The sequence below is a fragment of the Oryza brachyantha genome, chromosome 7 (assembly GCF_000231095.2).
Source record: "Oryza brachyantha chromosome 7, ObraRS2, whole genome shotgun sequence".
NCBI lineage: Eukaryota > Viridiplantae > Streptophyta > Magnoliopsida > Poales > Poaceae > Oryza > Oryza brachyantha.
This window is the reverse complement of record NC_023169.2, coordinates 5,285,453-5,299,236: the sequence shown is the minus strand read 5'-3', so window position 1 is coordinate 5,299,236 and position 13,784 is coordinate 5,285,453. Positions and strand designations below refer to the sequence as shown.

General features: G+C 37.8%; 1 protein-coding gene across 1 annotated transcript; it reads left to right on the top strand.

Moving 5' to 3' along the window:
- Positions 1–2,584: 2,584 nt before the first annotated feature.
- LOC102702301 (metal transporter Nramp5) lies at positions 2,585–10,248 on the top strand. The gene is made up of 13 exons (XM_006657533.2): positions 2,585–2,767; positions 3,081–3,159; positions 3,259–3,299; positions 3,618–3,696; positions 3,816–3,920; positions 4,970–5,079; positions 5,601–5,782; positions 5,892–5,961; positions 6,062–6,235; positions 6,540–6,644; positions 7,585–7,716; positions 8,368–8,463; positions 9,356–10,248. Exons 1-13 carry the CDS (start codon positions 2,657–2,659, stop codon positions 9,716–9,718), a joined length of 1,647 nt encoding a protein of 548 aa, XP_006657596.1. The 5' UTR covers positions 2,585–2,656; the 3' UTR covers positions 9,719–10,248.
- Positions 10,249–13,784: the final 3,536 nt, after the last annotated feature.

Here is a 13,784-nt window from a genome sequence, read left to right as displayed (position 1 = left end):
AAGTGCTACAGTAACCGACATGTGCTAATGACGGATTAATTAGACTCAAAAGATTCGTCTCGCGGTTTCTAGGCTAGCCGTGAAATTCGTTTTTCATTCGTGTCCAAAAACTCCTTCCGACATTCGATCAAACATTTGACGTAACACTTCTCCTAAAAAATTTGTCAATCTAAACACCCCTCAGCGCCCCTCCAATTATATATTCACATCAATTTGCATCAGTGGAGACCATACGTGGATAGATGGTACTAATACAGTACTCTCGTCGTATTTCGACAGATAACGCCCTTGATTTTTTAACAACCATTCGTCTTCTTAAAAAAAACTTATATAAACTATCGTTTACTGTATCCGTTTCAATATAATTGTATTTATAAAATTGCTGTGTCCAATTAATGCTTGTCGTAGTTACTGGTGATCGATGTGTCGCCGTATTATATATTCACATCAATTTGCAACAGTGGAGACAGTACGTAGATTGATGCTATTAATACAGTACTCTCGCTATATTTTAAAAGATAACATCAACGTTTTTTTTGACATACATTTGACCATTTGTCTTATTGAAAAAATTTAATAACTTCCATTTACTATCTTTGTCCCAATATAATTATACTTATGGATTTCCGTGTCCAACGTTTGACCGTTTATTTTTTAAAAGAAATAAAAAAATAATTATATATAAAGTATTATTCATGTTTTATCATCTGATAATAATAAAAATACTAATCATATTTTTTTAAAATAAGAAGAACGACCAAACATGGAACACAAATAGTACAAAAATGCAGTTATCGTGGAATGGATAGAGTTCTTGTTATGGTTGGATTTGTTATTAATATATTTTGATTATGACTCACATTTTAACATGTGTGCACAAAATTTTTAAATAAGGCATAATTAAGCGTGCGCCAAAAAGTTATGACATCATCTGTTAACTACGGAGAGGAGCAGATCACTGCTACGCTGCTAGCGTGGTAGCCGACTTGCCATACATGCATCCAGTACCGCTAGTGAGCCCTCTCGAAAGTCAGTACGGCAGCCCTACGTACTGCAGGACGTACAGAGTGTTGAACTTTCAGGAAATAAGCCAATTGGATGCCATTTCAGTGATCGATGGATCCATTATTCCATCCGTGAATATGTCGATTTTGGTTCCCTTTTCCTCGGTAATTATCACCGGCACAAGTGGGTCTATAACCGATTATAATCTGTTTCTAAATGTTTGATGCCATTGACTTTTTGACACATGTTTAACTGTTTATTTTATTTAATTTTTTTTAAATATTTAAAGATATATATATATGAAAGTATATTTAACAATAAATAAAATAATGTAAAAATAATTAATAATTATGTAAATTTTTTGAATTTCACGAATAGTCAAACGCGTTTTAAAAGGTCAACGGCGTCAAACATTTAGGGACGGAGGGAGTGATAATTATTAATAAGCAGTAGCACATCGTGTTTAATTGGATCATAAAAATAAACGGTGTAGAAACCATCCAAATCGTAATATTATTCTTGGTCGCAAAAGAGGCTAACTCTGTACTCTTCTAAACGCTCCATGATTTCGCATGTGTTTGATGAACACTGTTGCTGTTTGTCCAATTAGAGAGCCAACTGCATGAAAGTCCCTGATCTCATATGGCACTCCTAAACTTCACACTAAGTAAATTAATTACTAGTTAACTTAGCATGCACACATCCATGCAAGATAAGTCATAACTGTGGTATTGACATCTCTACCATAGCCCTTTGTTGCTCCTCTGAGTGTACAAGTAAAGTGCATATCTGAATTAATCTACTCTGATTAGTTGCATGTAAGTTCCTAGTTAACTAGTTAATTCTTGCTCTTCTAGAATTGAACTAACAATGTCACCAGCAACCTTTGCACGACATATGGTTCCCATTCAATTCCACTCTAGAACACATTGTACAACACAAGAGGTTTTGCACACAGAGGCAGAGCTCACCAATTAATTAGTAGCTAATATGTACCTAGCCAGCTAGACCAGGATCCCTATTTTTTCCCAACCAATGACACTGATCTTGCACCTAATATTAAACCACCAAAATTTAAATCCACACCAAATTAGTAGTGGCCCAGTGGCAACCTTAACCCTGTCTTTCTGATCAGTGACACAGACACACACACAAACACAAAAGCTAATTAATCAGTTTATGTTAATTAAATCCCTAAAGCTGTGTAGCCATACATGTTTTGGGTCAAAACAGGCTGTGATCTCCCCTAGGTACAGCCCAGCTGAATATTTAGTGAGTGTGACATTTTGGATAGTAAACATTAAAACAGCCCCTCCATGAAAGGAAGCAGCTTGGTGCCCATGGAGATGCCAAATGGAGCTCTCTCTCTCTCTCTCTCTCTACACCTCTCTCTCTCTCTCTTCTAATTGTGCGTTCGCTACGTACGTACACGGAGGCCCCCACATAATTTTCCTTTTCTTTTTCTTTCTTTCTTGTCTTAAAAAAGATATAATTGACGCATGCATACACCAAGCTAATTTGGCTGCATGCTTGCATGGTGTGTGTATAAGTAGGGCATGGAGGGTACCATGAGAGTTCATCACTACCACCACTCTCCTCTTCTTCTTCTTCTACCTCCAAGCTAGCAGAGTAGCCTGAAGAGAGAGAGAGAATGGAGATTGAGAGAGAGAGCGGTGAGAGAGGGAGCATCAGCTGGAGAGCTAATGTGACAAATGATCAGGATGCCAAGAAGCTCGAAGCAGATGATAAGCTGCTAATGAAGGTCAGTTTGGTAGCTTAATTAACTATCACAGAGCTGGCTTTCTCTGTAACTCGATCCACTGTCGCCATGGCCAGCTCACTGTAACAGCACAAGCAAGAACACAGAGCTTGCTTTTATATGTAGATATATAGATCTTGGGAGAGTGCTTTCTCGCATCCATTGCTTCTTGGATACTTGTGTTCATGTTCATGTCTGTGAGACTGTTGTGTGACTGTGTATGCAGCAAAAAATTGGGACTGATGGAACATTTGGATCCTGAATTATATATGCGTTTCTTTTTGTTATTTTCTCAGTTTTGGTTGATTGTGTACAGGAGCCTGCATGGAAAAGGTTCCTTGCCCATGTTGGTCCAGGATTCATGGTGTCCCTGGCCTACTTGGATCCTGGCAATTGTGAGTGACAACTAATCTCTCTCTATTTCTCTCTCTAAACTGAAGCTTTTTCTCGACAACTCTGGGTTGTAACTGTTAATTGTCAAAAAACTGAAACAGTGGAAACCGATTTGCAAGCCGGCGCCAACCACAGATATGAGGTACATTTCGACTTTATTCTACTGTTTCCAACACTCCTGAATGACTGAAAGCATGAGTAACTTTCATGCTTTTTTTTTCTCCCCAGGTGTTCGTCCCTTTCCTTCTCTCTCGCAGACTCACACTCCATTTAACTACTTTCATCTTCTAGCTAGCTCGCTCCTCCATCAAAATTCCACAAATTTGCAGACTTTTCTGCAACCACTTTTAATTAGCTCCCAGTGCACATATATATCACACAGTTAGAAAAGTATAAACAGATATATAATCTGACACTGATTAATCAATCAATTAATTAATCATATATTTATCTGCTGCAGCTCCTCTGGGTGATTCTGATTGGCCTCATCTTCGCACTTATCATACAATCACTAGCAGCTAATCTTGGAGTGGTGACAGGTGACTAAATGACACCCTAACCATGGCGCTTACGCCCATAATTAAAACTGTAACTCTACCAACTTGAGCATCAAATGCTAGCTAATGGCCGGCATTAATTAATTTATAAAATTTATTAGGGAGGCATCTGGCTGAGATCTGCAAGAGTGAGTACCCAAAGTTCGTGAAGATATTCCTGTGGCTGCTTGCAGAGCTGGCCGTCATCGCTGCAGATATCCCAGAAGGTAACGTACATATTACTACTTATCAACTTGACACGGTCAAGAGCTTGGGTAATTAAATCTGCAGAGCTGTGTTTGTTTAAGCTTAACCATGTCACCATCTTGATTTGACTTTGCAAATGATAATTAATCCAGCCAGTTTAGTTTGCATGAGCTAGCTCTCTGACAGTGGCAGAAAACAAGTTGAATCTGGCTAGCATGTGTAGCTCCAACCGTATGGGCCTACGTACACATCGGAATTCCTAACCCACAAACATAGGCAGATTAATAAAAATGTTCTGTATCTGTCTGTGTTTAGCTGTTGAGAGAGCAGTGACCACGTCCACAGTTGCTTTCCATAAAAGTGTTGCATGATTACGTGCATCGATCAGGATTAGGTTTTAAACACGGTGGTGAGTTCATCGCCTTACGCAGATTAGTAAATAATCATGTTGTTCTCACCCCTCTTGTCATTTCACATTTGGCATGCTCTCAGGTAATCTCTTTGTAAAATAAAAACTCAACGTATAAAGAAACATGACCCATCCTAATACAACGAATCTGGATAAAGTATTTTTTCTTCTATATATTCCATATGTGAAACAATATAGTACCACGAATCAGCTGGACAACTCTCTTATTAGATTCGTTGTACTAGTAGGATCATATCCTATTTTAGGTTAGTTTTTATGGGAGTGTGGGAGTATTTTTGTCTTTTATATATATATATATATACCATGTGTGAAACAATATGATAATAACAAACAATATCTATTTAGCACGCAGCAGCAGCTAGCATCATGCATGCAGAGGTCAGTGGTGTAGCAGTTGCACGGAGCTGCAGCTTGCTGATTGAATATAGTTAACTAAACCTTAACCATCGTTAGATAAGTTGTTTTTTTTTGCAAATCATTAGATAAGTTGTTAATTAGAGGATATCACACACACATGCATGATAGCTAGCTAGCAACCTAGGTAGGTGTAGCTAGATACAAATGTGATTATTATAGCTAATTAATCATCTCCTTGTTGTTAATTAGTTTATTAATTGATTAATTAAATTGCTGATGCAGTTATAGGGACGGCCTTCGCTTTCAACATCTTGTTCCATATTCCCGTGTGGGTCGGCGTCCTCATCACCGGCTCCAGCACTCTCCTGCTTCTTGGCCTCCAAAAATACGGGGTACATATATAGATATTAATTAATTAATTATTTTTAAGTAATCGCATTAGCTTTGCATGCACACGAAGAAATTAAGTATTGTTAGAATATAAATAATCATTGGAGTATGAAAAGAATTGGTTGGCTTGTCAAATACTCGATCGAATGGCATTGGTGGTCAGGAAAGACTTGTTTTTTTATTTTATTTTTTCGGACGATGTGTATGTGTGTGCAACTGCAAATTGCATGCATGATTAATTGATTAAATTGGTTTAAGAGTAAGTTCAATAGTATAGCTAACTATTGGCTTTAATTCATCTATAGCTAATTTATACAGTAGCTACATGTAAACATATACTATCATGTCTTATCTGTCATACACACTGTCTCTTGGAGTTTGTGTTGGAACTGGCTATAAATCTGTAGCTCACTGCTTTTTTTCCTCGTCTATTATTTTTTTAAAATATATTTATAGCTGGTTTATAGGCTGCTATTGTATATGCTCTAGGTCAAAAGGAATAAACATAATTAAAATGATGTAGGTGAGGAAGCTGGAGTTTCTGATATCGATGCTGGTGTTCGTGATGGCGGCGTGTTTCTTCGGCGAGCTGAGCATCGTGAAGCCGCCGGCGAAGGAGGTGATGAAGGGGCTCTTCGTGCCCAGGCTCACCGGCGCCGGCGCCACCGGCGACGCCATTGCCCTCCTCGGAGCTCTCGTCATGCCGTGCGTCCTAATTAATCAATTAATCAGCTCACACCAATATAATATCTATCCCTGAATTGAAAAAAATATAATTAATTAATTGGGTTGGATTTCGATCGATCTGCTGCAGGCACAACCTGTTCTTGCATTCTGCCCTGGTGCTGTCGAGGAAGACGCCGGCGTCCGTGAGAGGAATCAAGGTCAGCAATACATATTACTTATTAATTAGGATATATATATATATAATTAGTTAGCTAAGCCTAATGAAAGGTGTGTGTATTGGTACGGACGGACGAACAGGATGGGTGCAGATTCTTCCTGTACGAGAGCGGGTTCGCGCTGTTCGTGGCGCTGCTGATCAACATCGCCGTCGTCTCCGTCTCCGGCACCGCCTGCTACTCCCCCACCATCTCCCAGGAGGACGCCGGCAAGTGCGCCGACCTCAGCCTCGACACCTCCTCCTTCCTTCTCCGGGTACCTACCACTTTCTCATCTCATTAATTAATTGCACTTAACTGCACTAAATCATCCACTAATTACAGATAATCGAAGTGTTGATTATTTTGCTGGGTGACAAACGGCATATTTACAACCGAAAAATATATTCTTGACATCAAAAGAAAATAGCCTAGGATCAATACTAAATTTAAAGGTGAACGACTTCGTAAACATACGCAAAATCGAAAAGACTGAGCGAACGAAACGCTGAATTACTGCATGGTTTCAGATTAGTTGTCACACTAATTGATTTGTCTTCTGTATGTTGGTCATCGATCAGAACGTGCTTGGCAAGTCGAGTGCGATCGTGTACGGCGTGGCGCTGCTGGCATCCGGGCAGAGCTCCACCATTACCGGCACATACGCTGGACAGTACATCATGCAGGTAATTAACTACCTTAATCAAACTGTACTGCATCGATCACCAGCTAAGCTAAGCTACCAATAATTAGTTAAATGATCCAACTATAATTAAAACGGCTAGCTGCCGGTACGTACTGGTTAGTCAGTTTATTCAGTTCAATTATGGGGGGTTAACTGACGAATTGCAGGCTGCACACCTAATCATGTTTACATCACGGCATTATTCAATCATATAATATTCCTATTAATTAGGTAATCTCGTGATCCGAGTCGGATTTCACCATCGTTTTTTTTTTGTTAAAGTCGGATCGAATTAAGACGCTACCTTGCTGCCACTAGTTTTCCCACTTTTGGTCCATTTGTCTGCCCTTTGTTTCTGTCCATTTCAACGTACGTGTCTCATCGATGACCAGCTAGCTAGTCATTTTTTCTTTTACTGTCTCTTATTTACCACCAATTTTAGTGTTAATTTACCATCTGTACACTGCTATCTTTTCTTTTATCTTAATTATCTCCACACAAGAAAAAAAATACACAACTCTCCATAAATAAAAATAATTATATTCGAAAAAAATATACTCTTCGAAAGCACTACAAAATTAAACAACCTCAACGCTTCACCTATGCCTGCTTATTATAAGTTGATAATATAATTTATGGATAAAAATATTTATCTGCATTAATTAGTGATTTAAACCCATCTTAACACTAACAAATAATCAACAATACTAAAATCAACTTGAAAATTAAGTCGTAGTACCATTTTGCTTATGTTCACAGTTTAGTCAAAAGGTAAACTATGGATGATGGATCAGTTGAAAGCTGTGTGAGTAAAACTAGAGGGGACACGCATGTTGGGAACACAATGCATTGTCAAATTGGTACACACATATAGTGTAAAATCTCATGGTGGCCGGCGCATTAAGGGAGGATGAGATGAGATGGTTGCGTTTGCGGTGTAGGGTTTCTTGGACATCAGGATGAGGAAGTGGCTCCGCAACCTGATGACTCGCACCATCGCCATCGCGCCCAGCCTCATCGTCTCCATCATCGGCGGCTCCAAGGGCGCCGGCCGTCTCATTATCATCGCTTCGGTAAATCTCTTTTCCCTTCTGTTTATATTTACAGCCTAAAATTTAAATTTTAAAACCTTAAACTTAGAGTTAATTTTAGAGTTTTTAGTAATAAATTATTTATTATTTGTAAATATGGCTTGGCTCTCTCTCTCACGAACTGAAACTGCGAGCGCTGGCGCGCCATACGGCGGCGGCGCCGGCGAACCAGCGGCGGCCGACGCACGCACGCACGCACGTACGTCGCCGGCGGATAGATTCGATTCATGCATTTGATTCGCGCGCGTGGACGAACAGTCACGTGGTGTGGATGTGTGTAGCGATAGCTAGCTACATGAAGTGGAGTATCCACTAGCTACCTAGTGACATTGTTAGCATATTAATTGATTAGAGGTTAACTTTCTATTGTTCTTTTTTTTAGGATTATCATCAAGGGTTAATTAATTAATCAATTAATTAGCTAGAGGTCTAGGTGAAAGCTAGAAGCTTTTCTTTTTTCTTGTGGTTCTCTAAAAGAGCATAATAATTAACTTTGCCTTCTAGACCTAGCTTCCAACTAAAGTAAGTAATCAAATCGATATATCCAACTAAAGGCTACCTAGTGATCATTACTCTTTGTTTGTTTGTATGATTTGCTTGTAATGATCCGTACGATGCCGTGTGTGGACGCAGATGATACTGTCCTTTGAGCTGCCCTTTGCTCTCATCCCTTTGCTCAAGTTCAGCAGCAGCAGCAGCAAGATGGGGCCCCACAAGAACTCCATCTATGTAAGATCCTACACTATACACTAGTAGGTGCATATATTAATTAATATCACATTGCTTACTTTAATTCTTTTCCTTAACCTTGGCTAATGCATATGCAAAATTAAGTACATAGATATATGCATATTTCAATGAAAGTATCAATAATTGTTGTTGTAGAATAAAAACATGATAGATCGATGAGCCGGGCAGCCGGCTGGTCCAGCACCTGCATGCATGCAACCCCAGCAGGGACACCATGTTCTATCAGTCAGTGACATAGTAATACAGATCCAGATACCAGAAGTGCAGTGAATTGAATTGAATCATTGGAGTAGCTCATGGCAAGAATGCATTGCATTGCATGCAATAGTAGCAGCAGCACAGCACACAGCTAGCTCTTGCAGGGCCAAGATATGTGTAGTAGTAGTAGTAGCATGGTCCAAGCCATGCATATGCTGGTACCAATATATTGATGTGCATGATGCATAGTAGAACAGGATCGTCGTACACATGCAGCACAACCAACGTGTGTGTACGTCCTGCATCATTTTCGATCTGTCTTTAGTCGTACCAGGATGCTGATTAATCATGTACATGCGTCGGCATCATGTGTCAAAATCACGCGGTACTTGCTGATCCTTGAGAGATCGAAGAGCCAAATTCGATCAGCTGCACACATGTAGCTCCACAAATAAAAGTTGATTTCGGACTTATTTTATCGTACGTATTCTGTTCTTCGGTATTGGCTTTAAAACCATTTATAACGCATATATAAAAATTTTACCTATAAATTATTTTTGGCTGCTTCATTTTCTTTTACATGGTTACATATATTATAAGTGATCTGGCAATTATTAGCTAGGTTGAAATAATAACATATGAGAAATAAATAAAAATATATATATGGATGCAGATAATAGTGTTCTCGTGGGTGCTGGGGCTGCTGATCATCGGAATAAACATGTATTTTCTGAGCACGAGCTTCGTGGGGTGGCTCATCCACAACGGCCTCCCCAAGTACGCCAACGTGCTCGTCGGCGCCGCCGTCTTCCCCTTCATGCTCGTCTACATCGTCGCCGTCGTCTACCTCACCATCCGCAAGGACTCCGTCGTCACCTTCGTCGCCGACTCCTCCCTCGCCGCCCCCCTCGACGTCGACGCCGAGAAGGCCACCTCCATCTCCGACTGCGGCGGCGATGACGCCGGCGCCGGCGACGACGACGACGCGCCCATGCCGTACCGCGAGGACCTGGCCGACATACCGCTCCCTCGGTAGACAAGATCATCGGCGTACGTACGCTTATACGTAGATGAATACGTACGTAATACGTACGCCTTGATGATCAATTCACTGTGAATATACGCTATGCATGCGTATATACGTACGTACGTGCGTAGATCCTCTACGGTGTACTGCATGCCACGTGGGCGCGCGGGAGCCGTTCGTTTATAGGCGTACGGTCCAGATCAGTCGCATGCAGATAGGCGCCATGTATGGCATTTGACGGGAGGCAGGCTCATGTGCCCTTAATTACATAATTATATATAAGATTTGTATATCATAAAAATTAAGGGCAGGGGCAAGGTAGTATATATAATACGTCCTTTGTTGAGCTTAATTGATTAATGCAAATTAATTAAGCAATTGATTAATATGTTAGTATTTGAAAAGGTAGTAGTAATATGTATACTACTACTTTGTACCCTTTTTTTTTCCAAAGGACAATAGTGTGTAATAGAGTTTTGGACAAGTTGTTTGATGTATCTCTCTCAATAATAATGCAAGTTGGGCGACTGTATGCTGGATATGATATTCTTTCTGTAAGACTAGCTACATATCAACTCACTCTCTTTTATATTCTTTCATATTTCCCCGCGGAACTATGACAAAAGTACAAAATTACCCTTCAAAAACCAAACAACTTACACCACTCAACTGACAAAATACACCCCCAGCCCAATATAAAACGGTTTAGCTCCTACATGTCACCCCTGCCCAGTATAAGATGGTTTAGCTAGCTCCTACTTGGCATACACGTAGCAATCCAGTCAACAGGTTTAATAAAAAATATTTAGTTGGCCGCACTTCTCATTGCCTCATCACCCATACACATGTGTGAGATACATGACTAAACCACTATCGCTTTGGACAGGGGGTAATTAGTTTGGTTATATAGTTGGAGGTAAAGCGTCTGGTATTAGAATTGAGGGGGGTAATTAGTACTTCTACGATAGTTCAGGAGGTAAATAGGACTTAACACTTTGTATTGTATTATATGTTATTTTAGGTTTGTTTTTAAGTCAGATCTCTTTAAATTTGACCAAATTTATAGAAAAATAGAGCACTATTTCTAATAAAAAATAAACATAATATAAAATATATTTAAGAATGAATTTAATAAACTAATTTGGTGTCATGGATGTTAATATATTTTCCTATAAACTTGCTCCTCAAACTCGAAATGGTTTAACTTAAGATAAATTTAAAGTGACTTATAAAATTGAGGAGGTAGCATATTATGCAAATTGCAATCTTTTACTTGCATATCTTATTTTAGAGATAATGTTACTCATTGTACCTTTCGTACTGTAGACCTACATTTTGATATATAGGAGTGATAACATCTTTCTTTTCAATTTGGCCGCCCTTCGCTCATGCACAGTACAAGTTGCACGATCAATTAAATTATTCATGTGGCAATTTATGGTGATGAGAGTCATCGCAAAAGGAAAAAAAAAACGTGATGACGTAACAGACATGTAATAAGCAAAAAATAACACTCTTTTGGGAGAAAGAAGGTTAGCACACTTATCAAAAGTTTTTAATCTAGAGGCGAAACAAACGTTATTACTCTTTACTTTCAAGTCAAACATATATATATTGCCAAGAATTTGACTGTTAAAATTGTTGTTACAAGTATTTGGAAAACAGTTATATGCAAAATCCAACTGTAGAGTATGTCGTTCATATATATGTCCATTAAGTGTGAACCTTGCTACTTTTCAATTTTTTATATTTAACGTCCCAGAATTTCAAACCTATGTTTAACCGCTAATTTTTAATAATTACATAATTATCTTCGTTTGGTTACAATTTGTTTTGTTATCAAACAAACTTAAAATATAACTTAGGCAGAAGATCGGAAGGTGCAGGTATATATTCTTGGCGAATTATTAATCAGTCGGATGAATTGTATGCTCATATGAGCCAAGCATATTGGAATTCCTAAGGATAAGGATGGGCGTGGGCAGCCCATGAGTACTTTAGGATTAGGCTATAGTATAATTAAACAAACTAATTTCGAACATATTTTATTTAATTACTAAAGCTGATTTAAAATTATCTATGAACCGACCCACGGCCACCCTACTGAAAGATTAAGGGCATTCGTTGACTTCAAAACACCTATTAACTTAGTTGTTTTTTTTAAAAGAAAACTTGTCGGGTTGGGTACACAAAAGTACTTAATGTTCTGTTCTTTTACTCTATGAAAAGGATTGAAGTTGATAACTTGACTTGATTAAGGTTAGAGATTAGACTTTTTCTTTTTTCGAAGACTGACTATATATCTTCACTATTTATGGTTATGGGTCTTGCATCTTAATTTGCCTAGTTTGTACAGAAGTGGAAGAAACTAGGGAAGAAACAATAATTAAAACTAAGTCAAAGAGAAGGACTAGCTATATGTTGTATTGACGGTTACAACTGTGTATATATTCCCCCATCTTTAAATAAGTGCACTCTTTGGGCTTCAACTAGATAAATATAGGATGAAAGTAGTATATCATATAAATCAATCTTTCTATTTTTTTAAAAAATAATTACTACTCAGATAACATCTAATAAACAAGGTGACATATATCGAGAGTTTAAATCTATTCCCCGTTCATGTACGGTGATGAGTATGTATGATTTCTTAGCATACTTTTGCTGGTAAGAGAACTTGTACGAAAGTGCTTCAACAATGAATAGCGGAGTACCATTCTCTTATCTACTGCTCCCTCTGTTTCATAATATAAGATGTTTGACTCTTTTGCTTGTAATATTTGATCATTTGTCTTATTAAAAGATTATGAAAATATCGTTTATTTATTTATTTTGCTTGTGACTTACTTTATTATCAAAAGAACTTTAAGCACGACTTGTTATTTTTTATATTTGTACTATTTTTTTAAATAAGACGAATGATCAAATATTGCAAAAAAATCAAACATCTTATATTATGAAACGGAGGTAGTAGTTAAATACATGTGATTTGCACAGATTTTATATATGATGTCTTATCAAATTTTCTTATATGAAATAGTCACCTTAATCTATATTTAACTGATTTTTAATATTAAAAAAATTGATGGCTAAATTATAAAACTGCTCTTTTTTCTAGAAGTATATATTGGCTCTAGGAAAAATATGTTATGCTCAATACATGTCCATATTATCTATATATACATGTGTGCAATTTACTGTCCACATTTAAATTCTTAGGTTTGCATATATGCAGGAACTTATTTTCGGGAATATAATTCATATTCTGGGTAATAGTTTTATAAAGCCACCTCTGTGAGCATCAAGGTGTACTAGAGATCTCTGAAAGTTTTCTGGTTTGGCACATAGACTGCAACAATGCATCGGCAAAACTACACCCTCTCCCTTTCTCCCACGAGATTCTCGTGCTGCCTGCTAGATCCAGACATTCTGGAGAGCAACAGTTTTTACTCTTTTATCATTGGAATTATATATATGTAGTTTCTAACATATACTCGATCTATATTTTAATTTTAATAGATGGCGTCATTGATTTATTGTTATATGTCTGACTATTCATCTTATTTAAAAATATGTATAAATTTACGTTACAGCTAAAATACATTCGATGATAAATCCAATCATAATAGAACAAATGATAATTATATATATTTTTTTAAATAAGACGAATGATCAAACAGTGAACCAAAATATCCGTGAAGGCATCTATTAAAATACATATAGATGTAGGAGTTTATTATTATCACTTATTTACTATACATCTACATCTTGCTGTTATATTGGCCCTAGATATAGTTAATTGCTGTTGCACTATGGACTGGAACTGTGTAACAAGGCGCCAAAAAGAAGATCTTGTATGGATGTGTAGTAGTTCTGGATGTACAGTGTTTATTAATTACTAATAAGGTGCTTGTAACAACCAAATCACCCATGTGCTAAAGAGAATATTTTATCCACTAGATACATATGCATCGGCAACATTCTTATCTCACATGGTAGCTATCTGCCAGTTAATATACAACTTTAATCAGTTCGTCAATTACATTTGTTGAGCTAGTCGTCATTGTGTTAGCTT

Coding starts and splice junctions, on each gene's coding strand:
- LOC102702301 (XM_006657533.2), top strand. CDS start 2,657: ATGGAGATTGAGAGAGAGAGCGGTGAGAGAGGGAGCATCAGCTGGAGA. Junction 2,768..3,080: donor ATGATAAGCTGCTAATGAAG/GTCAGTTTGGTA, acceptor GATTGTGTACAG/GAGCCTGCATGGAAAAGGTT. Junction 6,645..7,584: donor CTGGACAGTACATCATGCAG/GTAATTAACTAC, acceptor TTTGCGGTGTAG/GGTTTCTTGGACATCAGGAT.